The 27,667-nt window shown below is 45.0% G+C and overlaps 2 protein-coding genes across 2 annotated transcripts; both read left to right on the plus strand.

Moving 5' to 3' along the window:
- Positions 1 to 870: 870 nt before the first annotated feature.
- On the plus strand, positions 871 to 6,997 carry cnga4 (cyclic nucleotide gated channel subunit alpha 4; the record flags this gene model as incomplete). Its single annotated transcript, XM_079230967.1, has 7 exons — positions 871 to 1,022; positions 1,645 to 1,746; positions 1,847 to 1,953; positions 3,100 to 3,683; positions 5,107 to 5,352; positions 5,460 to 5,625; positions 6,183 to 6,997. 7 exons carry the CDS (start codon positions 871 to 873, stop codon positions 6,995 to 6,997), a joined length of 2,172 nt encoding a protein of 723 aa, XP_079087093.1.
- Positions 6,998 to 8,188: 1,191 nt separating this feature from the next.
- Positions 8,189 to 24,407, plus strand: trappc10 (trafficking protein particle complex subunit 10; the record flags this gene model as incomplete). The annotated part of the gene is made up of 23 exons (XM_079231199.1): positions 8,189 to 8,249; positions 11,668 to 11,749; positions 13,065 to 13,200; positions 15,104 to 15,303; positions 15,456 to 15,651; positions 16,006 to 16,117; positions 16,210 to 16,457; positions 16,567 to 16,713; positions 16,815 to 16,929; positions 17,764 to 17,840; positions 18,060 to 18,151; positions 19,232 to 19,372; positions 19,524 to 19,633; positions 19,788 to 20,320; positions 20,428 to 20,569; positions 21,231 to 21,389; positions 21,534 to 21,763; positions 22,245 to 22,345; positions 22,536 to 22,659; positions 22,784 to 22,948; positions 23,049 to 23,229; positions 23,691 to 23,885; positions 24,031 to 24,407. The coding sequence occupies 23 exons, from the start codon at positions 8,189 to 8,191 to the stop codon at positions 24,279 to 24,281; spliced, it is 3,798 nt and encodes a 1,265-aa protein (XP_079087325.1). The 3' UTR covers positions 24,282 to 24,407.
- Positions 24,408 to 27,667: the final 3,260 nt, after the last annotated feature.

Consider the following 27,667-nt stretch of genomic DNA (forward strand, 5'->3'; position numbering starts at 1 on the left):
TTCTTCATGCTGTATGTCAGTCTTTCTCTTGTCTGGGCAGTCAGACCGATCCAAATGCAACATTTAAATTACTTATTACGGACTAAAAAGTATTATCAGCAAAACAGAAGTTTAAAAATAATAATGATGTAGCTATGAAATCAAGCAAGAGCAAAATGGTAACTAGTTGATTTAGTGTTACTAATAATTAACAATTCATAATCATGAACCATCAAACCAAATGTTAAAAAGAGAAAAATGCAAAATGGAAGGCAGAAAATGTAATAAAAGATGCAACTCTCACATGTAGACTTAATGTGCTTTCTGATGTCCCCTTTCACATTTTTTATTTCAATTTTGCTTTTTTGTTTCTTTAAATTGTCATTCAAACATCAACATTTGTATGTATTGTAAACATTGCATTTGGGCCAGATGATCCATAGTTAAAAACTAATATTTAAAAATATATATATATAATTTAATGTTGTCTCTTTTCATTTTAAATTCCCTCTTTTAATGGCATACATATAGCATCTGTAGTGCACTCTGTGTGTTTATTGACAGTGACACCTCCCCTGTTTATTGGGCTCTAGCTCCCGTCATTGTTTGTTGTCTCTAACGGCCTCTGGGATGTGCAAAGGAAGACCTCTCTGGTTTTCTAGGGGAAGCAAGAATTCCCGGAGGACACATGACATCTGTTGTGGTTTTCTTCCATGGAGACCTGCATCACCTGGTTTGTTGTTAGGTGAACCACGTCGCTCTGCCCGATGCAGGTCATCGAGGTTGTTCGACGTATTGTCCGAGAAAGGGCAACGCTCGTGCAGGAGGAAACGAGAGCAGAGGTCATGCTCCCTGAATGAAATGTGTTAGTCTCAGGCTACTCTTTGGAGAATGGATAAAACAGCCGATGTTAGCATTGGAGGTAACCAATGGCAGAGACTGCTCAGGTGGCAACGGGGGAAGAAAGTGACGGAGGAAGGAAAAGATGGAGTCAAGGATGAAGAGAAACGCAACGCCAATCTGGATCTGAAGTGGAACATTAAGTATGTAATTAATGGATCATATTCATTGGTAATTACAATTAGTGTGAGGACATTTCTTCATTTCTTCAGACTTCATCACTTTTGCATTGGTGAAGAACTAACTCGCCTCTTGCTGGGAGAATGAATGTCCTATAAGCCAGATGATGTATCTGATAGAAAGCCTTTTTTATTAATAATAAGAGCATTTTTTACAGTTGTATTTTCTTGGTTTTGCATTTGATTGGGTATTTTAAAAAGCATACCTAATCATGTTTAATAATTTACCAACAATTTGGGGAAGACAAAATCTAATTATTTCCACAGAATCCTATAGATGTGTTATTATACTATGAAAGCATTTCATAAAAAGTTACAATTATGCTCATCCCATTAGATAGGTGATGAACACGTACCATTATTCCTCTCTCAAAAACGCCCCTAATCTCAAAATGCAGTTCATGGCCATAGCACCTCACTTTAAGAAGTCATGCTGTGACAGACTTGGGAAATATTAAGGTTGTTGTTTATGTAGATAGGAGAAACAAAAAAACAAAAAAATTCTATGTAACAATTCTCCTCATGTCACACCAACATCGTCATGACTGATCATCCTCGTTTCTCCTCCTCATCATTTCCCCATCAGCTGGAATGAGTGGGTGGTTGATCCGGCAGAACAGTTTTATTACATCTGGCTCCAGGTCATGATCTTTCCTGTCGTCTACAACTGGGTGATCATCATTTTAAGGTATAACATGGACCATGGAAAATATCAGATATGAATCCCTCATCAAAGGATAACCTGCAATCATGTGACATCCATTGTCTTAATGGATATGTTTTCTCAGGACATGCTTCACGACAATTGCACTGAGCTACCTGCCTGTGTGGCTTACACTGGACTACCTGGCAGACCTCATGTATTTGGCAGACATGATCATCACTGTCCACACTGGTAAATGTTCTTTATTGTTATTTTGTTGCTTTTGACTCAGACTTTAAAATAGAATATAACTCTTCAAATTCAGCCTTTATTTGTCACAAGAAGTTTCAGCCTAGTTGTAATGAACTGAAATATTTGTATTTATTTATCAGTCATCATTCACAGCATTAATTGGTTGATGCTGTATTTGTGTTAAATGGGAGTTACAACCTACTGTGATTTTTCTAGATCCTAGATCCTTCAATGTATCTAATTTGGTGCTAAATAACACTCGCGTACCTGAAAAAGAAAACAGGCATGGCCCTACTCCATTGTTCAGCGTGCTTAAAATTATACCCCAAGGAACTTTTAACTATGAAACCTTCTCACGTTAATACTGATGCCTCTATTTGACCTTCATAAGTAAACAAGACTATCAGCGAGAAGAATAGCTAGAATATATCTATACAGTTATTCTTCATGCACGTCATCAGTGCCACTGGGTTGGATTCCGCACAAAATCATACATCCAGTCCACCGCGGAAAGACCCTAATCTGGTTTACCAGCCGCCTTCGACCTGCAGATGGAGCTCCGGCGGGAGGAGGACTGCTCCACACCTGGCCGAGAGCTCGACCGCCTGCTGGGAGCCAACACCACGCTGCTGGAGGCACAGGTTGCATTGCTGGGCCCGCATGAGGGAAGGGAGAGACGGGAGTAATAGAACCAGGACTGAGAGAGACAGCCCGTCACACCCGGCTGCAGTAAAATGAGACGGTTTTCTAAAGAGTCTCCGATGATCGCAAACACTCCGCAGAGACTTCCATAACCCTCCAAAAATTTGAGTTCCACATAGTAACTTTGATAGCAATCAATGGTACACAATGGTATCAATGGTTGACAGTAGTCAATTCAATATGCTTTAATGGCAAACAATTTACAAGGACAATATTTCCAAAGTATTAGTATCGTATATGAGCAACTCTGCAGCCAGACAATCATCCTAAGAGGTTAGATGATGAGAAAGCTCAAAAGTCATAAATATGGGAATCTTTCCTATCTGTACCTCCCATTCATGATGTGAAAGCAACTAACTATTTCAAGTCAGATGGATTGAAATCTCGATAAGTATGTATGAAGTGTACTCTGGGCTTTGTTAAACCTTGTTCTTCCCTCTCCAGGTTACTTGGATCAGGGCATCCTGATCAAGGACGTCGCTCAGCTGAGGAAGCGCTACCTGCACTCTAAAACGTTCTTCAGGGACCTGGTTTCCCTACTGCCGACCGACCTGCTCTACTTCGTCTTCGGCATCCAAGCTCCGCTGGTGAGGATCAACCGACTTCTCCGAATTCCACGACTCAACGAGGCCCTTGATCGCATGGAGACAAGAACCTCCTACCCCAACACCTTCCGCATCTCCAAGCTCATGATCTACATCTTTGTGTTGATCCACTGGAATGCCTGCCTCTACTTTGCACTGTCCAGCTACATCGGCTTTGGAAGTGATCGTTGGGTGTACCCCAACATGACCAACCCGCCGTTTGCCTCCATGCGCCGTCAGTACTTTTACTGCTTCTGGTTCTCAGCCCAGATTTTCACCACAGTGGGAGACACCCCGCTGCCAAAAAGGGAAGAAGAGTACTTGTTTATGATTGCAGACCTGCTCATTGCCGTGCTGGTGTTCGCATCGATTGTTGGCAATGTTGGCAATGTCATCACAAGCCTCAGGGACCGTGATAATGTCTTCTTCCCTAACCATGAGCTGGTAAGTTGGAAGACCTCGGTTTCTGAAATGAATCTTCTTCCTGACATTTTCTGTAATAATGTGATGGAATCTTAAGGGAAGGGGGAATGAAAGGGAACCAACAACGCCACCTGGAGACTTACACCCCAAAAATATAAGTTAACAACCCTAAGATAGTTTTAGAATTTAAGGACACAGATTTATTACTGATATTTGGCCAGAGACGTGTTTTATGAAATCAACCAGAAGTTTATTAAAGGAATAAAGTAAAAATAATCAACAACACTAAAAGCCCAAACATGCAGAACAAAGTTATCACGGATAAGAGCATGCAAAACAGAAGCAAAGGCAGGCAAAATGGACAAAATGGGCACGGCACAGACAAAATAGCCGTAGCAAAACAATCTTCTTCCTGACATTATCTTGGAACCCATTGGTCTTACGATTGATAAGCCTCTGAGAGAAAGAGGCTGTATTTCTGTGGATCCGGTGTAGCTAGTTTTATGGGCCAAGACTTAATTTTCAGTGGGTTGCTTGTTGTTTACAGTCCGATTAGCAACTTGCGATGGAGACTGTTGGAGGTGAGCCAATGTGCACCTTTGCTCTTCACACAAACTGTTAATCTGCATTTCATCAAAGCCGGTTTAGTCAATGCCCCTCTGCGGTCGATACCGATGCGCCGCACGTTCAACTAACACCACGTTAAACTCACCGGCATCATGATGAGACGCTCAGAGCAAAGGAGAGCGCTAGTCCATACAGGGTGACGGGTGGGAGGAACATTTTTGTATAAAGGACCGCAGTTCATGTCCCATATGAAACTAAAAGTAAACTTTTCTTTTGTCATCCAAGGTGTTAGTCACTCTGTAATGAGTCAGTCAAGTCAACGCCGCACTCCTAAACCTAACTAAGTGGGTGTGTTGCCTTAAACCTAAATTCCAGTGAAGACAGAAGTTTATTTTTAAAAGACACTGTGCATTTATTTAGTGGAAACTAACACGGCGTCCCTGACACGTCCAGAACTGATGCTAGAGGGGTACCTATAGAGCGTACCTATAGAGCGTACCAATAGAGCGTACCTATAGATCGTACCTATAGAGCGTACCTATAGAGCGTACCTATAGAGCGTACCTATAGAGCGTACCTGTAGATCGTACCTATAGAGCGTACCTATAGAGCGTACCTATAGAGCGTACCTATAGAGCGTCGTGTTTTGAAGCTTTGGGCCACTGCTCAAGCTGTGTAATTTGATGAGTTGAGAGTGAGAATATGCTGCAAAATCTAGTTACCGAAAGATTTTATGTGAATGCACAATCTGTTCACAGAGATATGGTATGTATGGTATGAAAAGGAGTGGAAGATTGCATCACGCTTAATTGCATTCTTTGGCTAGAAGCTAATGTCATTTGCTGTGTAGAAAACAAGGCTTTGTCTCCTCTCTCAGGTGAAGGCGTACCTGCGTAGCCATCACATTAGCAAGGAGCTTCGTCAGCGCATCGACAGCTGGTACCAGCATCTCCACATCAACAAAAAGATCATGCGAGAGAATGAAATCCTGCAGCAGCTGCCCGTCCACCTGAGGACAGAGATCGCCGTTAGCGTCCACCTGCCAACGCTCTCCAAAGTCACCATCTTCCAGAGCTGTGAGAAAAGTCTGCTGGAGGAGCTGGTGCTTAAACTAACGCCACAGGTCAGAGGGGGGTCCTGCTACTCCCGGGTTCATCGAATGCATCGGAAATGCCTCCAGAGAAGATTTGTTCAAGGATTAAGAGACTTCTCATGCCTTTTGTCTCGCAGGTGTTCAGCCCGGGAGAGTACGTCTGCAGGAAGGGAGACGTGGGCCATGAAATGTACATCATCAGGGAGGGAAAACTTGCAGTCGTAGCAGATGACGGGGTCACAGAGTATGCTGTGCTGAGTGAATCCAATTTCTTTGGGGAAATTAGCATCCTCAATATCAAAGGTAAGTCAAGCGTCAAGTATTTTGCGCAAGGTGATGCGGCATTTAATATTACATGTAAGTGAGGGGGGATGGGACAATTCTTGGCACAATACAAAGCACTTCTGAAAAAAAGAAAAAGGCACAGAATAGAGAGTTTAGTTGAGTAAACAATGCAAACAGAATGCTATACTTTACACTTTAAGCATTACATAATGATATGGTGCCAAGAGAGGACTTTGCATTTGTTCTTATGAAGTGAAGGATGCACGAATGAAGCTCTGATGTGTTAAGATTGGTCAGGACTGGACAATTTGGAAGATAATTAAGTGAAAACTAAATTGAAAGGTCAGTCAATGGGGTGATCCAGATGAAAGGAACGTGGTGTGAGAATGGAAAGCACAGACTTGAGAGACACACCTGTAAACATATTAGTGACTTTCTCATTTAAAGAAGCAACACAATAGTTTCCCTTATGTTCCTTTGAACTCTGAGATAGGCCTCCTTTAGATAATCGCTTGTTTTAATACACAAAAAGAATCTCACTGAAGTTCTAAAGACACCACGTGTTTCCTTTTTAGGTAACAAGTCAGGCAATCGGCGCACTGCCAACATCCGCAGCATCGGCTACTCTGACTTGTTCAGCTTGTCCAAAGAAGACTTGACGGACGTGTTGTCCGAGTTCCCCGCAGCCAAACGTCACCTGGAGGAGAAAGGCCGACAGATCCTCACCAAGATGGGCATGTTGGAGGAGAGCGGGGAGCAAGAGGAGGAGGAGGCGGAGAAAATCGAAACCAAGATAGGAAGACTGGAGAGAAAACTGGAAATCCTGCAAACCAAACTAGCTCGGCTTATGTCGGAATTAGAGACGAGCCACCGCAAGATGCAGGCCAGGGTGGAGCTGCTGGAGTGGGAGCTGGCGGCCATGGACCCCCAGCTGCCAGAAGATGGGGAAGGAGAACGAGAAAAGGGGAGAAGTGAAGGAGTGGGAGGGGAGGTTGGAGGTCAGGTCGGATGGGAGCGGGAGGAGGCAGAGGGGGAGGCAGATGAGGGTTCGGATGCAGAGGAGAAAAAACAGGGACAGGGAGAGGATGCTGATGTGAGCAAAGAGGGAGACGGAGAGAGCACTAAAAGTACAAAAGAGGACATGGAGGGAGATAAATGTGAGCTGAGCGACCCGGGTGACCGGGAAAAGAAAAGAGAAGAGGATGGAGAGAAACACAGAGAGAAAGGAGGTGACAGACCCGGGAAAGGAGACGGGGCTGAGATTGCACACGAAGATGAGAAAGAAGAGGAAAGTGGAGAGAGAGAATCTGAAGAAGGGAGAGAAAAGGTTGAAGGAGACTCAGAACATGTGGAGATGGAGCAGAAAGACGAAGGACAGAAAAAAGAATGAATGAAAAACTAAATAAATCGAAAAAAGACTGATGTTTTTTTTCTGTGGGTATTTGTTTGTTTTATCTAATAAAAATATTGAAGATCTTAACATGTCATTAAAACACTGTGCAATACAGCTTTTTACCCCTAGATGGCAGCATTGTATCCCCACAGATGTGGATGCTATCCAAACTGTTGAAACTACATCGTAGATTTGATTTCATTCATTTCTTTTTTCTTTTTTTAACACATTTTCTTCATAATTCAATGGAGGAACGAAATATTAGACCATCTTGGAGTACTAAACTTATCTCTGAAAATTACTGAATTAATGTATTCAAATTGCAGGCACCTTTTAGGTTATAGCTGTAAATTATTTTCAGGAAAAAGGGTTCACAGTGCAAAGAAAACGAAAATTATGTTTTCATAATTTGATTCCCATGATAATATTCCATGCAGGGTTATTTTTCTCAGACTTCTGTTTTAATTATGTTGCATACAAATACATTGATGGATTATAGTCAACATTGAAATAGTGTCTCTTTAACTAAAAGGAACAATCTAGGATCCAAAAGGTAGGCCCACCACACCAACAACAAAAAGGAACCTACAGTCACAGTAACAATCCGATATTACAGAATAGAATTATATAACCATTGGGATCTATTCTTGTCCATCCATATATTATGACTAATTTTACCTGATCTGAGGCTTTAACTTAACTTAAAACAACCTTCTTTTCCATGTCTAACATTATTGTTACTGTTTTTATCTCATTCAAATCTCATGTATACAATTCATATTATTTATTCATATATGTATGTATTACATTACTTTAATTATCTTATTGTATTGTATCTTATTGTATTTTCCCTATTGCTGTCAGATATGTTATAATCCTGGTCATACGTGCTGAATAAATAAAGTGTATGATGGATGTTGTTATTTTCTACTTTTGTAGAGTACATTTTACTGGTAATACGTGTACACCAGCATAACCCCTGTATTGTGGTATTCTAGCTCTCCCTATCGAAACACCTGTCATGAAAAAGCACGGGTCGCTCCTTTAATGACGCAGAGTTTACGCACTTCCCGGAAGTGCAGCGGGGACACAGGCCCCATCGATTCAACACAACTGCACACATAAGCATTTACTAATAATAAAGCTCGGTTTGTATATAATTTCCATGGAGTCCTACCGCTAACACACATGGAGTGTCAAGAGGAAAAGCCGATCATCTATACTATGGAAAACAAGCCGATTGTGACATGTGAGTGTTTATTAAACAAAAGGAGACGTTCAGTCTTATTTTCTTTCTGGTCTTGACAGTTAGCTAGCTAGCTAGCTACATCCAGTAGCTCGCTGCAGCTAAGCTAGCCGCTACCCACAGGAACCAGCTGGGAGACGAAGGGAGGTTTAATGTCTCCTTGTCGGGGCTTTAATAGTTTCATACTTCCATAACCACAACACAGTCTGCCATGAATGTCCACTTGGGGAAACGGCAGCTCTCTCTCTCGGCTAGCTCGCAGCTACACTGATTAAACAGGCCCGGCTAACGATGTAACGTCACGGCTAGTTTGCTGCAGTTTGGGGGAAGGATCTCACCTCGCTCCCTGACGGACAGCCTCCGTGTCCCCGCTAGCAGCTCTGACAGCAGCCCGCCACATGACGCGTGGGCCGCGGGGTCAGCTTGCCATTCATAAATCTTCATGGAGGCTTCATGGAGGGGTTATTTTAGGACTGGTGGTGGGAGCCGGGCTTATCTTTGCACCGCAGGCTGCTGCCATTTTTAGCACAAGGCGGTCCAGGTACCAACCTGCAGCCCGAGGCTCTGAGAGTGTCCTCACGCAGGTGCATGCTTTTATCCTTCTTTTTTTCTTTCTTCATCGCTGATTTAGATTAAGGAATGAGCAATTTATCCCATATTGACTTGCACCTGCAAGTTGTATAACCAGGGTGTACAATGATGCAGATTTAAGCCGTTTCTGGGGAGTTGTCCTCTCCAGTTGCCCAATTTGTTTGCTCAACGAATGGGGAAGTTGCCCTATCGTGGAGGGGAATCTTGTTTTGGAGAAGAGTCCTTTTTTAAAGTTCACTGACATACAGTAATGCAAAGTAAGATGTGTAAAACAATACAGGTGGCCTGACCCTGAGAGTCCCTGGTAATTGAATTGAAAGAATTTCTGCAAAGTGGATAAACACTGGACACTTGCATGTCAGAATATTCTAAGACATGTGTTATGTTCTCACTAGTAGTTGATTTGAATCGCCTTCCGACTGTATGTGTCACTCAGATCCCCCCCTCCAACAAATGTGCATGTCCCAAAACCCCGATTTATAGACTTATGAATAAAAAAAGGCCTGCATCTAAGTTTTTAAATGTGTAACTTGTGAGATGAGCAGTGTTTGTACTCTCCCCACTACTTGACGCTTTGTGCCCAGATCGACTCGCCCCGTGGTCACAGGGGTTGGCCTGGTGTTTGCGTTACAGGCCTGCATCTGATAAGAGGTTTTTGATAGCCTCTGTGAACATTCAAAGGTCAGCTCTGTTTGGAAACGACGCTGCAAGCTTTAACACACTGGAAAGATTTTATCCACAGACGCGTTAGCTAAATGACTCCCTCACTGGATCACGCTGAAATGACTTTTAGGAAAAAATGGCCACGGTACGACTGCTCGTGCAAATGACTCATGAAAACTGTGTAATGACTTGTGGCATGTGACGCAATAGATTTGACGTTTGCCACGCAGCAAAACTCCACACACGCAGTTGTGTTTTGTGTTAAAAACAGTCGGGATCAAGGGGATTCTGGATTGATCGCATGAGATCCAGCCTAAGTGCTGCAGTTACTCACGCAGGGTGAATGAGAGACTAGTAGTCTTGTGTTTTTTACTAGTGGGGTTGTTATTAAAAGAGCTTTTTTTTTGGAACAATTGCCTCACGTGTCACTGTTTATCAAAACGCACACCGCTACCTGGGTTTTTATTAAATGGGGCAGTGGATGTGGCATTGAAGTCACTTTGTTGTTGAGCTGGGGATTCTCCCGCTGGTGAGGGTTCTGGTCCACAGACTTGGTTTAGGATTTGGAGGGTAGATAAGATATCAAATAAAGCTCAACGGCAGCAGCTCCATCTCAGTCATTGGCTCTCTTTCCTATGTCACATGTATGCACATTGGAATTTTGTTAGGGGTCTTAAAGAGACAGGCACTAAAACAGCATTTCAGACAGATGGTAAATACAGATATATTCCGAAAGGCAGGATGAGAAAATGGATATATTTTGTGAACATTGAAGCACGTAAACGTAAACCCAAAACAACAGCTTGAACCTGAACATGAGCATAACGTGTCCCCTTTAAAAGCACTTGCTATTTCTGTTAAAAAAGACCAGTCTTGTCTTTCCAATCGGACCGGCCGATGCGCTTCATGTTGTTGCGAGGACTCCACGGAGGACGGGCTCAGCCTCTGCGCCCTGTGATGAAAGTTCAGCCACACATTTACAACATGAAGTGCCCCAAAGCACAATTACAGCAGAGAGCAAGAAATGTGCAATACAGAACTGACATTCAACGCTTTTTGGGGCATTACATTGTCAGAAAGGAGAAATTACAGTTTTAGAAGTGAGTAAATAATCAGTTACACAGTAAGATTATATATATATAAATAAATATATAAATCGTGTTGCTGACGCCTTTATTCTGTCGTAAATGACAAAACAAGTAAATCTACATTTTAATATTACAAAGTTACTCACAAGACAGTTGAAGAAACACAGGAGAGAAGTTAAAGCCGGACCATAATTATATTTGATAGTTCGTCGTCTTGATGAAGTCATAGTATATCATGACACAATTACGTCTGAATTGATATTGACGACCATATTACTTACTTTATATATTACTAAAATTTCTCAGCAAAAAATCTGAATTGATAAGAATTATTTTCATGGGAATGCCCCAGTGTAGTTAAATAAAGCTTCTGTCTTAATGTGATTCCTCTGGTTGAATGCATGTAAACAGTCGGTTAGTAGCTGAGAAGTTCTTCTTTTCTTCTTCTATAATTTCACTTGAAACAGGTTACCCTCATTTTGCATCTTAACTAACTGAAAAGCCCTCAGTGCTTCTCGTTTGTCAAGTATTTAATTCACACAGGAGTACACAATATGTAGCATTTGTTGAAGTTATATAGACTAATTGTTTATTCAAATACGAGAAAATACGCAGGACATCTTGTTGGATGTGTTCATCTGTGTGTTTATATTTCTTGGAAGAAGAGTATTGGAGGTTTTTCTGGAATCGAGTGGTTGAAAGGCTTTGAGCTCCACTGCATCAGCTGTTTGTGGACTAACTGTCCAGTGAGCTGTGACACAGATGCTCTCCCTGACACGGTTCTTTCCCCTAGTAACTTCCAGGTGCACTGTCTTTGTCATTTGGTTCCTCAATGTTAAAAAAATGTCACTGAGTCAAGTATTCATTAAGGGAACGTGCCCTTTTCAAGTTGTACACCTGCTTTTCAGGTATGATTGCATCCAATTACATGCAAAACATATTTTGCACAAGATATCCTCCTGTTTTGTCCCTCTTGTTGTTTTTATAGTGGACGTGAGAATGTGCAGATGTTGGATTTTGATTTGTGTGCTTTTTGACTTCTTCATTTCGACCAAACTTTTACATTTTCTTTGTCACAGGTGCTGGAGACCAGGGCTTGTTCACGTCGCTCTACACCTCATTGGCCCAGCAACTTCCCAGGGAGCCAATGGAGTGGAGGAGGTGAGTGCTGTCCTTGCTGAATGCATGCTGGGAAAAACACAAGAAGTCCATATCATTGTCAAGCTTTAGTTTTTTGGGTTTGTTTTGGAGGATTTTTCAGCTTGCATTTGAGTTTTGTTGTGTTTTTTTGGTACAATGAGTCCAGCATTTAACGTCATCACAGCAAACAAAACAAAAAACATGCATTACACATTCACAGTAACAGACAAGAAGCACACATAAAGCATTGAGTGCGACATGTGCATGAATAGTAGTTGATCAACTGTTTGGAGAAGGAGAGGTTAGAGTTTGAGTCAAAGTGGTGGTGCGCCGGGTCAGAGGCTCACTCCCTTTACTACCTCTGTACTTTATGATAGAGACACGTAACCGGGAGTGCTTAAGATTTTGAACGACTTATTGGCAACGTGTTTAAAGCACGATGCTCGATCCAGACGCTGCTGTGTACGACGTCAGAATGCTTCCTCTGATGGCTGAGCAAGGGAACTTGCCTCACCTTGAGTTTTAAGCCACATGAAGTTGCTCGTGTGTGTGTTGTTCTCCGAGCTTCCCCTTGCTTTATTGACATAGCCAGCCGTTGTTGCTTTTAGTGCATGCGAGCGCTCCCCACTGGTTGGCTCACGGCCGCCGCTCTGCACCGCGCCCATACGGAGGTAACGGCTGATAGACGGCGTCCCGACCGACAGACAGGAGGTTCACGCTCCTGTCAGCGCTGTAGTTTGCACTGTTGGCCAGCTCACCGTCGACATGTTGAGAGGAGATCGAAATGCTCCCTCTTAAAGAAGAGGGAAGAGGTGAAGAGGGAGCGGAGCCGGAAGGCAAAGCTCTCCATTTACTAGTCGGTCTACGTTCCAACACTCACCTATGGTCACCTCGGATAAGCGGCTGATAATGGATGGATGCATGGATGGATGGATGAACGACACCAGGGCTTCCTGTTGTGAAGGTTAAAGGGAAGGAGGGAAAATATGGATACTCCACGTCCTGGCTTTATTGTTGTTGTTATTATCATTGTCCTCATTGCTCAGGAACAAAGCAGTCTCATATTATAATAATAATAATAATACAATAATGAAATGAATTGGTATAGAAGATGTAGGAAGTATTTATGTAATTATTATTATTTATATTGGTAAGGAAATCATATTCTTACACTGGGCTTTTCTTTTCAACACTTTTAAGATGAGTTTCTGAGTCAGGTTCACTTTATCTGACGTGGGCCGTATACATATGTTGGTCACAGGGCCAGTACAACATAATATTCATCATCGCAAGCAGCGTATAGTTGACCCTTTAAACTCTGCTCTGTTCCACGCAGGACGTACGGCCGCGCACCAAAAATGATCCACCTTGAGGCTAACTTCGTCCAGTTTAAAGAGGAGCTCCTCCCCAAGGAGGGCAACAAGGCTCTGCTCACCTTCCCCTTCCTCCACATCTACTGGACCGACTGCTGTGTGAGTAGCTTTACACACTCACACACACACACACACACACACACACACACACACTACCTCGATCATTCGCTCATCATCATTCGCTGTAATTTATTTAACATGACTGGGAACGCCATGTTCCAGTGAGACAGTAACGGACTGTTCTATTAATATCTATTCACTCCAACACTCGGGACACGCAGCGCAGACGAGGTCCTCGGGTCAGTTCGACAAGCTGTCAACCAAAAGGCTAACGAGCAATATGCGGCTCCTGTGAGAGTTCGGATCAGGCGGCCGTGTTGCGGTCGTCGTCGTCGCTGACATCATCGTCTGACACGACGGTGAAGACGCATCAATGAGAACACTTTTATCGCGCGTTCAGTGACAGCTGGGGCTGCTTTTTAATGCCGCGGTCACAGAAAGCTCCCGCGGCTTCTCGGTGGAGTTTCGTCGCTCTCCCGGAGGATCGGGAGCGTGTCCTCGCCTGCTCTCTGAGAATAGACGAGTACCTTCCGGTGTCCTCGCCGGGCAAAAAAAACAATATTTAAATAGGTCACAGACAGCTCCGTGCGCAAATATGCAAAGTCACAGAGTGAGGATTTTTAAATATGCGAGGTAACTCGGATGAAGATAATTTTGGCATAACTCCATGTCTGTAAAAGGTGCACGTGCACATGCACACACAGGGCATTCCACAAGGATGTGCAGCCAGACAGCCAGCCAAGGGAGGGACAGTAGGCCGGTTACTTTGACAACGTTGCCTGTTTTAGTGCTCGCGGTGCCTCTTAGCGACGGCTCTGCAGCCATCCTCATGCTTGCATCGTTTTTAAAGCACAGGCTGGTGGTTGTAAAATGTTCACACACATCCAATCGCGACTTATATCCCAACTGTTTTTTTTCGACAATTAAAAATGAATATAAGGATGCTCTTGTTGGAAAAAGAAAAAAGATTTTCTATCTGCAAACCTCTTTTCAAATGATGTGCACTCGTTTGCAGAAGCCTGCAGCTCGAAACTGCACCAGCTCGACTAAACTCTTCAGGAAAAGCAGATGAGAGAAGAACAGGAAGGCAAACAGGAAGCTGCTGCTGCTGACTGAGCAGCTGGTTAGTTTAAGGCAGTGTTGTTATCGGTGCGTGACTCATGACATTTCCTCAGGACTATGCCTCTAGTGTGGGAGTCGAGTGAGCCTGTTTGTGTATAGACGAGACCTGCAGTAGCAGCTTTATTTTTAAGACTGAAACAACTCTTGTTTTGAAAGGTTTGAAATGTAACGTAGGAGCTTTTCACTCAAACAACAATACAAAAAAGAAAACACTTCCCTAAAAGTGATCCTACAAACTGTAACTACACGTTCACAAAACAAGTGACAGTGAGTGCGACAGATCGTTTTTTGCTTCAGTTCTTCTTCCCTGCCGCTGGACGCACGCTGTCAAATAACAACTCGTCTCTCCTCTAATCCGTCCCAACCATTTTTAAACAAGCGGCGCCCTCTTATTTCATCTACTTGTGTATTTTTCTTCTTTTTCCTAACTTGTTATGTCATTTTCTGTAGTCTAATGTAGTGTGCTCTGTATGCTCTGCATGTTCTCTTGCATTGTGAAAATATTTGGACAAATAAAAAGCAAGCGGCGCCCTGAAGTAGCAGTCAGCCACCGAGTGAATCCCCGTCACCGCCGTTCAGTAGCTCATAAATTCAGCCGTTATGAAACGTGAACTTGCTGGCCAGCATTCTTTTTGTCGCCTCCGTCCTCTGATGTGCAAACATCCTCGTTGTGTGCGGCATGCAGGTTCACTTAAAGGAGAAGTAACCTTTTCCTCTTTTCTTCCTGCCGTTCAATCAGTTTTTACGCGCCGTGCATCTGCAGAGTGATATTCTGGTGTTTGTGCCATCCTCTCGCTTATCGTGTTCGGCTCCATCCTAGGACACGGAGGCGTACAAGAGCACGGTGAAGGAGGACATGACGCGCTGGCAGAGCAGCCTGCGGACTCACGGCTCCGTGGACTGGGTCATCATCGTCGTGGAGACAAACGATACCAAGAAGAAGAACAAGACCAACATCCTGCCGCGGTCGTCCATCGTGGACAAAATCCGCAGCGATTTTTGCAACAAGCAGAACGACAGGTGAGGACATTGCTCCCCTGTAAACAACAACAGACTGACCTACCGCTGCCCTTCATGTGTTCTCACAGCAGGCAGCAGGATCAATACCCTGTGAATATAAGAAATGTGTTGATTATGAGTATGTAACGGCTATTGCCCTTTTTTGGACACAGGTGCGTGGTGCTGTCGGATCCTCTGAAGGACTCGTCTCGCTCTCAGGAATCCTGGAATTCCCTGCTGCTCAAGCTGCGGACCCTCCTCCTCATGTCCTTCACTAAGAACCTGGGCCGCTTCGAAGACGACATGCGCACGCTCCGAGAGAAGCGCACGCAGCCCGGCTGGAGCTTCTGTGAATACTTCATGGTCCAGGTGCATAGAAAGGAGAGGAAAATTAATTAGCTGTTCGTGCATATTTAGATGCAGATAATTACGTTAAAGCAGCATCGGAGCGCTCAGTGGGGCTATTACCTCCACCACACTGCTGTCTAGACCCAGGCCGTATTGCTGGAGACTAGAGAGTTGCAGGAGAACCAGAACCAGGACTGCAGGTAGCACACTGTCAGAACCCTAGTTTTTTTTTTTAAAGGGAGTCTGGTGCTAGGAAACGCTTCCTTTTTTATTTTTTGTCTAGAGGAACCGCCAGTATACACACAAAATGAATAAGTGACCCACACAACGCAATCAAATGTGTGTGTGTTTATGTATGTGTGTGTGTGTGTGCAGGAGGAGCTGGCCTTTGTTTTCGAGATGCTGCAGCAGTTTGAAGATGCCTTGGTCCAGTACGATGAGCTAGACGCTCTTTTTACCCAATACGTGCTTAACTTCGGAGCTGGAGGTGAGTTTCCACCACCACTGTTTCCGGGATCAGGGGTCCATTCTAGTTTTGGTGTTTATTTTGGGTCTGACGAGTCTCCTCTGCGTCCACAGACACGGCCAACTGGCTCGGCTCGTTCTGCGCCCCGGTGCGCAGCTGGACCGGCTTGCTGCTCCGGCGGCCCATCGACATGGAGAAGAGGGACGGGATCCAGCGCGGGGAGGCCAGCCTGCTGGATCTACGGAGCTACCTGTTCTCCCGCCAGTGCACCTTGCTCATCTTCCTCCTGAGGCCCTGGGAGGTCACCCAGCGGGCCCTGGAGCTGCTGCACAACTGTGTGCAGGAGCTGCAGCTGCTGGAGGTAAACACAGGAAGGTTTAGATCTCGCTAGACAAGTCTGTGATGGATGGACAGCAACGCTACACTGAAGGCCCAAACGGACTGATCGTAATACTGTTCATGTCGGGCAGGTGTCGGTGCTGGAGGGGGCGCTGGACTGCTGGGTGTTCCTCAGCTGCTTGGAGGTCCTGCACAGGATCGAGGGCTGCTGTGATCCGGCCCAGTTGGCTGCAAACTGCTCCCAGACCGTCGGGCTGTGGGCCTACGCGACTGACAAGGTAACTAAACACTCTGGCTTTGATAGGACGATGGGGATGTATGGAGACAGAGAATATAAGGGTTTTTCGGATATAATCCTTTTTCCTCTCTGCCTCCTCAGCTGAAGTCCCTGGGGGAGCTGTGTGGCCTGGTGTCGGAGAAGGGACCCACATCCGAGGACCTGAACAGGACTGTGGATCTGCTGGCCGGACTCGGGGACGAGAGGCCCGAGACTGGTGAGTCTCCAGACTTTATTTTAAAAAACAAGCCCTCCCATCGATGACATCAACACATGGATTGCGATTCATGGCCCCGACACACCGAGCTAACAGTCTGGCACCTTTGAGCCGCTTGTGGTCGTCTGTTGCCAGGAGCTCTGGTAATGTGATCGGCCCTCGTGAGGAGCCGGTCAGCTGGTTGAGCCTGATGGATCTGTGGTTTCACCCATTTAGTGCAGTTTGTTGTTGTCGTTTGCCTTTTCTTCTTGGCTGAAAACGCCAGAAAAGCAAAACGACTCCAGTTCAAACTTTACTATCATCCTTTTGCACAAAAAAAGAAGTCTGTTTGTATAAAAATCTATAAGAAGGTGACTCTACTTCTCTCTTGATTTATTCCCTCAGTAAACATTGTAAACATGAGTTTATGTCTCAATCTCTAGTTTCAAGTCTTCTTCAATACAGCATGATGTTCATTTAGTGAATTATGCTCCATTTAAAGTCAAGGACGGACGAGGACGGATGAAAACCAAGATAAGAGAAATGAGAAACTCAAGGCTTCCAAACCAAACTCCACCAGCCAGTGGATGACTTCACGCTGACTACGTCCACTTCTTATAAACAGACTGTGGTTCAAGCGCAGCTTTGAGCATCAGCCATGAAGCGTCTTAAGTCCTTTTTCTGTCAGCTGTGTGTGTCGGGCCCTGTGGGTTGGGATTTCCCTCTCGCTGACACGAAGCGTGAGCTCGTTCGGTCGTAGGTGTTGATTATGACGTAATGAGGACTCTCATCTGAAAGACAATAAATAATCTGTCCGGGCCTCGTTTTTTAATTTCCTATCGTCTTCATCCACAGTCAGCAGTTTGCAGAGCCCTTACAAAAAGCTGAAGGAAGCCTTGTCGTCTGTGGAAGCGTTTGAAAGACACTACCTGGTAAGTCCATTTACTTGCCACAGCTGGGTGTTGTATTTCAGCCGTCGGCAAAGCAGGAAGTTGCCATAAATTCCTCCGAATTCCTGTTTCAAAACTTCAAGCAATGAAAATAAATGATGATGTAATCTCCTAGAAACCTCAGTGGAAACGGTTGTTTATCTCTTTCCTCTCCTCTTCCCTCTCTCCCTCCTCCGCCTCGTTGGCCGCCTCTTGCATCAGGAACTCTCTCATGCTGCCATGGAGATGTACAGGGCCATCGGCCGGCTGCGGTCCGCCCGACTGGTGGGGAAGAGCCTCGCCGAGTTCTACATGTAAGGAAATGCACACGGCTCTCAGAGCGACCTCAGACGCTCCCCCACGCGGGTGTTTCCCGTTCTTGTGGCTGATTAGGCCTCTTCTCCAGAACTGTCAATCAGCCGCCGCTGGTAAACACCCACGCACTCCGGTTGAAGAGGTCCAATCAGGCAGGATAAATGAAAATGTGGTGCGATGGGCGTGAAGGAGATTTAAAATAGATGTGAAGGCCTAATGTGCAGTTCAATGCAACGTTTCAAACGCATCTTTACGGGTGTTTGTTCAAGCTGCAGATTGAAGTGGCTTCAAAGAGTAATCGGAGCCTCACATCAGAGCAGTGTAATAATATCAGGAACTATGTCACAGGATAGTTGTGTTTTCTATCCACACACGGAGCGGGTCCTCTTCAGAGTCCGCTATGCTGCCGTGATTCTACTGTAGCCCAGGAAGGACATACCAAGGACATGTTTTCACGTCAGCCACCGTTCTACCCGCTCGGGACTGAAGTTTAAATTGGTTGCAAGCCTAAACCTCACCACTAGATGCCGCCAGATCCGCCAACGCACTGGGCCCTTTAACCCCAACGTGCGCGAGCTCCTCCAGCTAAACAAACCGAGTGAACGGCTTCTCTGCTGCCGCGCGATGATGTCATTGTTTCTAAATACAGATCGTAACATCAACGTATGCCAAACACCAACCAATAGCAGATGGATGGTTCATCACCCTGCGTTCACAGTAGACGTCAGCCTTGACATATATTTTACTTTCATTTTATATAGAGCTTTTCTGAATACTCAAAGACGCTTTACAAAGGAGCAAGCAAAACAAATGAACAGAACATTAATTAAATTTAAGAGTAGCAATTTAATACCTCTTTAATACCTCTACCATACAATTAAAAAGGATTGTGACTGTACAGTCTCCTACTGTAAATACATAAATGATATAGATAATATCTGTTGTGTTTGATTTAGAGTTGATTTCACTTGTAAGTAGCATTGAACAGGTTTATAGAGGAGCATGCACTACATCATTCATTTCTGCATTTTTCTGTAGATGTATCATTAGAAAAATGTGTGTGTGTGTGTGTTTATTAGGAGGAAGGGGGACCCTGAGCGGGCAGAAACCTTCTTACAGGAAGCCCTGAAGTCGTACACATCGGAGGGATGGAGCCTCCCTGTCACTCACACCAGGAAGCAGATCGCCGAGTGTCAGAAGCTGCTGAGCAGAACTGAAGAGTATCCTTCCAAACAAAGAGTAATAGTAAGAGCTGGTGTTGCCAACAACAACAGCCACATTTATGCCACCTTTTATTTTCGTGACTCATGATGATGATCAATTAGCCAAAGCTGTACGTAGCGTTTGCTTTTCCTTCACAAGCCACCGCAGCTACTTGCAAACCAGCGCCTTGCTGGCTGGTGACGTGAACCTGACCACGGAGGAGAGGAAGCACTTCTGTCAAGAGATTCTGACGTTTGCCGACAAGTCTGAGGATCAGTGTAAGCGATCACGTTCAGAACCGCACAAAACCTGCATATGCTTCATGCTCCAGTGGTGAATGTAACGTAACCGCTGTTTAAAAACACCCACAGTATTCCCCTTGTTGTCACAGCGTGCCTCATCAACAGCTGCTCCTCTTTTCTTCCTCCCCAGCCCCCAAAGTGACCCTCAGCATGGCCGTCTTCTCCCAGCTCACGCGGCTGCAGTTCCGCCCGGCCACCGCGTCGGTGCACTCCGGGGCCGTCCTGCAGGCGGAGCTCACCCTGCGCTGCCTGATGCCCGTGTCAGTGCACATCCAGCAGCTGGCTGTCAGCATTCACTTCGAACTGGAGCGGGCGGGCACCAACGGACGCTCCAAGGGAGCGCCGAGGCAAGCGAACCCGGGAACGGTGGACTTCAGCCAGGCCCACACGGCGGCGGGTCCCGCGTCGTCCTCGGCCGCCGGCCCCCCGCTGGAGCTGGACGAGATCCAGGACCGGAGCCCGACGGACAATTCCCTCAACTCCACGGGAGTGGTGTGCAAAAACACTCACCTGGTCATGCGGCGCCCCGACACCGGCTCGCCAGCGGACGCGCCCAACTGCGTCAGCCCCCCCGCCGTTACCGTGAAGGACGGCGGGCAGATGCTGAAAGTGCAGGATGTGACGTTAGAGCCCGGGAATAACAACATCGTATTCACAGCACCGGTAGGAGTCTCGCTCTCGCTCTCGCTCAAATCTTTGCTGTTCTCTCTGATAAAACGTGTTGTCTTCTTACTCCCCACCTTTAATCGGTCCCTCTGGCTTCTCTGCAGAGTGGACAACCGGGTACTTACACGCTGCGCCAGCTGTACGCCACCGTGGGTCAGGTGCAGTTTGTGCTGCCTCACATCTACCCATCGGTCCAGTATGAAGTCTATTCTCAGGAGCCCCAGCTCACTGTGGAGCCTCTCTCAGGTCAGTCAGAGTTTTTTAAATGTATTTCATATAAATATATATATGATATGAACGATCTGATTAATCAGAGGTATTGGTTTTTCTTGTCATTATTACATTTTTTTGCTCAAGCTCAATTATTTACTTTAGAAGCTGCACTAAATATATTTCTCCTATTGAATAAAACAATTTAATTAAACTTAAACAATAGAGAAGTGCAAAAATGCAAAGTGTGTATGTGTAAGTATATGAAGTGTGCATCATATTTAAGGTGGCTACCTTGTATTTGTGCAGGACTACATCTGCATCAGCTGTAAATGTGTGTGGTGTTTTTCTAGTTGGGAACACCTTGAGAGCGTTTCTTCAATTTGGCACCAACGTCTGCCTGGACTCAAGCAAACTGATTTTAGAATTTGGTGGTCAAAGGTCACTGTGACCTCCCATAACTGCTAATTATGACAATTTCACACTTGTGTCTAATAGGATGAAAACGTGTTTCGGACAGAAGCTGCAACAAGCCATAGAACCGGAGAATAAAACCCTCGTGACTGCAGTTCCTACTTCCTTTGTCATGAATGAACTTTAGTGTTGGAGGAAGTTCAGTTCAGTTTTGTGTGTGTGTGTGTGTGTGTGTGTGTGTGTGTGTGAGCGGTGCTCACCGTACCTGTGTTTGTGCTTTCAGAGCCCCTGTTGGCCGGCCTGCCCCAGCTGGTGAAGTTCACTCTGCTGACGGGTCACTACGCCGTGAAGAAAGGCGACGCTCTGCAGCTCAGCAACACCGACACCATGCCCATCCTGCCCTCCGCCAGCTGCAGCGCCCGCATCACCAGCCCCGCAGCCGGTCAGTGCACTTTGGGAAAGGATTTGATGAGATGTTTCTTCGGCGTGAATCCTACTTTTGTGAACCATTGTTATCTTACAACGCTCCGACCGACACAAGCGCGTCTTTTTAATAGTTCTCTTTACGTCCCGCCGCTGTGTGCAGAGTTGGTGGGTGAAAGCGTCCTGTCCATCCAGTCGTCGGAGAAGGTGACCAGCATCAGCCTGCCCGCCACGCCTCCTTACCACACCCTGGAGTTCCACCTGGAGGTCCTGTGCGTCATCCCGCACGGCGGCGACCGGCCCGCCAACGAGCGGCTGACCAACGGGGAGGTCCGGCACCGGCCGCGCAGCTACAGTCACCCTGACACGCCCATGACCGCCGTCGACCAGAGGGTGAGATCCGCTACAACGGATGTGGGGGGCAACTGGTGATCTGTTGATCAACCCATTGTGTGGGCAACTATGATTGTCTAAACAGTAGAGCTTTAAGAATTATGGATTCATGGATTTAACCGGCAACTATTTTGATAATCCATTAATTGTTGAAGTTATTGTTCAAGCAAAAATGACCAAAACATTGATATTTTCAGATTCTTAAATGTCATGATTTGCTGCTTGCTTTATCTTATTTTATAGTAAAGTGAATATGTTTGGGTTGGGGACTGTTGGTTGGACAAATCAAAACATTTTTCTTTGGCTGAAACGTGAAACTAACAGGCGTTTATCTCCGTTTCATGGAATAAACAATGAATCGCTTATTTGAGAAAAAGTATTTTTTAATCAAAACTAGTGATTATAATTGGGCTAGTCAGCTGTTTTGGTCACGGTACTTGAGGAGATTTAATGGAAAGGTTTTGCTGGTGTCCGTCCACAGATGTCCATCGACTGTCCGTGGTCCATCTACTCCACGCTGCTCGCCCTCACCTTCTACATCCCCTTCAAGACCAAACACTCTCTGCTGTCTGCTGGTGACCGGTGAGCCTCCATCCCCATTGAATTACCTGTATGTGTCACAACCTGTGTCCCCGGGAGCCTTTGGGAAATGTGCTCTTCTACGTTAAAATCCTCAACTGACAGGAAACCTATAATTTACTTATTTAATATTAACAGCGTTCGCCTCCCTCATCACTCATGCGCATGCAACCTTTTCTCCCCGACCCCGCAGGATGTACATCCAGGTGTGTGTGCAGAACATGTCGGATGTGAACTTCACGCTGGCAGAGCTGAAGCTGGCGGAGAAGCAGCACGCGTCGCTGGAGCTGCAGTCCCTCAACACTAAAAGTCAACAGGTGAGGAGTTAGCAAAAACAAAATACAGAAACTTACAAGTAATTATGGGGAATTAAAGGAAATTAGAAAGATGGTTCTCAGGCCATGTTCTCAAAAAATCATCATATTGTGTGTGTGTGTGTAGCTTTTGTGCAGCAAGCACAGCGTGTTCTGCTTGTGGGAGGTGAGGTGGAAGGACGACCTGCCCTCCTGCCTCCAGTGCGTCTTCTCCGCCAACTTCTCTCCGCCCAAGCAAGACGTCCCCGTCTTCAAACCCTTCCACTACCAGTTCCAGCTGGAGAGAGTCGCCGTGAGTCCGCTTCGAAACATTCTCAATGTTCCTTCACCCCCCCGAGAGGTTTTATTGTGTCGTCGGTTGCTGAAATGTCTCGATGGTTTCTTTGAAACAGACGTTGTACAGCGTGAGAGCCGAGATCTTGCCGCCCGCCGGCGAGCAGCACTGCCGCTCCGGTTTCCTGTGCGGCCTCGAGGTGTCCATCACGCGGCTGACCGAGCCCGCCGAGGGCGAGGCGGCCGAGGACAGCAAGACCGACACCGACGGCCTCAAAACCACCAAACTCATGTATGAAGGTATGTCGGCAGGAGAAGGGCGTGGTCATCTGGGCTTTGCTACCAACAAAAAAAGATGCATAAACAGAAGCAGAAATGAGTAACAGCAGAGGGAGCGGCATTGAAAAAATTGTAATTACAAATAATAAGACTTTAATCCAGTGACGCATATTTACAGCGACTCAAATGTGAATATAAACATCAAATTTAAGCTCTCGTTATTGCGTGAGACAATACAGACCAAATTACTATATGATTAACTACAAATGTAATTAAAATGTTCATTATTTGCGACACACGATTAGCGTAAAATATTCTTATAACAGAAGAAGAACCACATACGTAAACAATATGGAGTCGAAAAAAAGAGAACAAAAACATCTGTGTGTGTGTGTGTGTGTGTGTGTGTGTGTGTGTGTGTGTGTGTGTGTGTGTGTGTGTGTGTGTGTGTGTGTGTGTGTGTGTGTGTGTGTGTGTCACAGTGGCCGACAGCAGCAGTAACTGGGCGGTGTGTGGGAAGAGTTCGGGGATGGTGTCCATGCCCATGGCGGCCGACGCCACCCACAAGGTGCAGATCGAGGTGATGCCTCTGTTCGCGGGACACCTGCCCTTCCCCAAGATCAAAGTGCTGAAGTACCTGCCTCACACCGCGGCAGTGGCCATTCAACCAGACCCCGGTAAGACACCAAGCATTAAATTAACAACATGTTAAACCACCGCCACACGGGTCCGCCACAACCTTGAGAACCAGGATGTGAAACTCCTGCCGACTTGTTGAAGCGTCTTTTCTTCATAACGTGTCCCGTTTGTCGCCATCCTCAGACAGCTGCGTGGAGAACGACAGCCTCTCCCTGCTGGACAAGGTGCTGGACGACCAGGGCGACACGGCGAGCATCCGCAGCCGGGGCAGCGTGCACTCGGTGGGCAGCGGCGACCAGCAGCAGCAGAAGGGCGTGGCCATGCCGCGCCTGGAGCCCTTCGCCGCCGGCCAGGTGTTCAACCACAGCCACACGCAGCAGGTCCTGGTGCTGCCCGCCACCGACGACCACATCATGGAGGTCAACGCCACATGACCCCGGTGGCGAGAGACCCCGCCCCCTTCTCATAGAACCGAACCCGGGCCCCGGGGGGGACTCAGCTGAGCTTCTGCTCCGGGGCGGATCGGGTCCACGAGTCCACGGCGAAGACTCTAAGCATGAAACGCTCACGTCACTGGAGACATTACGGACTGGACACGGTGAAGATCCGCTGATCACATTTAAATAAAGATTTCTTCTTTGCCATACTTTGTACATAGCTCATTGGATGGATTTATAGTTATAAATAAATAAATATATATATAAATATATATATATGGACTGATCAATCAGATCGGGTGCCTGTCGCGCTCCATCAAACTGAAGAATACCAGTCCTGATTGTCCCACGATGCACCAAAGCCCTAGATGTGTGTCCGCCCTCGCTGGGCTACTGGAGCGCTCGTACCTTTGACTGGAGTTCTGTTCCCGCGCCGCTCGCGTGTCGCCGCTTTTACATTTCAGATGTTTTGCCTTCTACGAATCACATTCACGTTGCTGAAATATTACAGAAGTTTAAAAAGAAAGTAAAACAAGTCAGGTTACCAAACTGTAATGCTTCTTTGCAGATGGATCCATAATCCTCATTGGCTCTTCTGGGCTGCAGATAGAAAATATATATATATATATATATATATATATATATATATATATATATATATATATATATATATTAGTTATACTCTCACTCCGGTGTGTGTTGAAGTAGAATATTCATTCTGGCCTCCTGCTACGTACCATCAGCCTTCTGACAGTTAGAACCTACTTCTTGTGAAGCTGGGTTGCCTCTGGCATCATTTTGTTCTGAATATGCCGAAACATTACTGCAACGTTTTAATTAATTCATCAACTACAAGATTGATTTGCCTCTGTCAATAATAACTGCAGTTTTTCTTCTTTTTTTCTGATTTAATTCTAGAAATTCCTTGAAACATTAATAAGAAATTTCCTATCACAAGTTTTTATTTATGTAGACGCATTGGAACACCTAAAGAAAAGAGAAATGTACGTGACTAATACGACACGCTGCATTCTGAACATCAGTTTAATAACGAGCTTTACAGCAAAGATTAATGTGTGTTTGGAACCAAAGTGTGTCCTCTGACTGAAATGCAAACATTCTGAAATGTAAAACCACTGATGACATGAGAGTCTAGCGGGGTGTGTGTGTGTGTGTGTGTGTGTGTGTGTGTGTGTGTGTGTGTGTGTGTGTGTGTGTGTGTGTGTGTGTGTGTGTGTGTGTGTGTGTGTGTGAGTGAGTGAGATCAGCCAGTGCACATTATTGTCTATCTATTGTCTTACACTTATCAGTGGATTGTTCATATGCAGTGTGTGTGTATATTTATTCTGTGTGTGTGTGTGTGGTTTCCGAGCTCCGGGTGTTGGATGGATGGATGAAATGAGTCATTATTAGATTTATTTTTTCATTTCTTTGAGAGGATAAATGTCAGCTAATTCTGCCCTCCCCTGACACACACACACACACACACACACACACACACACACACACACACACACACACACACACACACACACACACACACACACACACACACAGTGTAACTACAGCCTCTTGCTCTTCTTTGATCTACTGTACATACTGATTTGTAAATAGTGATTCAAATCCAAATCATCTTTGATTGCCAACTATATTAAAAAAAATCATTGGAACTGACTTGATGTGTGGTGTTTTATGAACAAGAGCATCAGGTTTTTTTCTTGATAAAGATAATATTCCAGTCGTTGCTGGGACAGCTTGGACCTCGGCCTTCATGTTGAGCTCAGCCTGCGTATCAGTCAGCAGACAGACGGACATGTTGTCACCTGACTGAGTGATCCGTGGCAGGGGAGGGACACACCTGGGCCGCTTTCAGTTTGTAGGATTACAATAAGGAGGTGCCTAAAGTGAAAAGAAAAGTGTGTGTGTGTGTGTTTGTCAAACACACACACTTTTTTTTTATGTGTTGTCTGCAAAAGTGTCATTATTCATACTGCCACTTGGGGGAGCCAGAGTCTCCTCTTCCTATTTACTTTTTCTTAATTATATATATCCTAAACCGTTATTTAAATGTATGTATTTAAATGTGTGATGGTTTAGAAGGCTGAGACAAAGGGTGACTTCAAGTTGAAAACAAATTCATTCAGAAATATAACGCAAGTGAAAGAGAGGAGAGAAAGAAACCGTTTACAATGAAGTCGCACAACAGAATGCTCACTGCACTGGCCTCAATTGTATTAATTAAGTTTAAATAATTCCTAATGTGGGTGCAGGGTGACCCGTTAAAAGGTGCATTGTGTGCGACTCGGCGCCATCTAGTGGCGAGGTCGCAGGATGCAATCATCTGGAACTTCTCGTGCGTGCCAAGTGTGGACCGTGTGTAGCCGCATGCTGCATATTTTGATCTCAAGTGGGCCGAACCAGTAAAATCACAGCATATTAATGCATACATAATGACAATCTTTCTCTATGTTTAAATCATTGGTGAAGGTTTTTGGATGATAAACCCTTTTTTAAGGTATTTCTACAATAAACTAGAAACATAAAGACCAAAAATGCAGACATCAGCCCACTGTTTACCTGCCTGGGCTCTCCTCTGCAGATTCCCTCGCAGTTGAGCAATATCTTTAGTAATGTCAGTGCTGTAATCAATTGTGACTCTCGGTCAATGGATAGCGTGCCTGTTTTTCAATCAGTGGATCAGTGGTTCGAGCCCTAGCTCAGCTTTCTTTCTTTTTTCTGCAATTTTAACAATTATCCCGCGGGCCGGGCTGGACCCCCTGGCGGGCCGTATGTTTGACACCCCTGCTCTAGAGCAGTGATTCTCAATCTGCACCCACTGTGAAATAACTTAACCAGCACAAACACAGCGCTATGCCATCTAATATAGAACATATACAATTCAGTTTATGAACTTACACTTATATTTTATTGAATATTTATTGAATAAATATTTTTAAAGGATTTTTGAATGGATGCTAATTTTAAATATATATTTTTTTTACAAAATATAGAGATTTGGCCTCCAAGGATGAGGAACTTTGGGTGACATCAAAATAAATGTTTACACAAAATGTATTCAACAATGTTAAAATGGCATGCAGTTTTTTCTTTGCTGATATCTGAAGACCTGTCAGGGTTCATACACATTCTGACCAATGGATTTCCATGACTTTTCCATGACTTTAAACCAAATTTCCATGAAATCTGGGTGTAAACATGAAAAAGTGAGTAAATGTAGTATTTAAACTAACAATGAGAATACAAAGCATACAGTAAACCTTAAATGACACAAATGAATGAGACAATAGTTTGATTAAAATAATAAACATTTATATAGATGCCTGTATATATGCCTGCTTATATTTTGAGCGTCTTTCTTTTAA

This window comes from Taurulus bubalis (genome assembly GCF_910589615.1).
Source record: "Taurulus bubalis genome assembly, chromosome: 15".
Classification (NCBI taxonomy): domain Eukaryota; kingdom Metazoa; phylum Chordata; class Actinopteri; order Perciformes; family Cottidae; genus Taurulus; species Taurulus bubalis.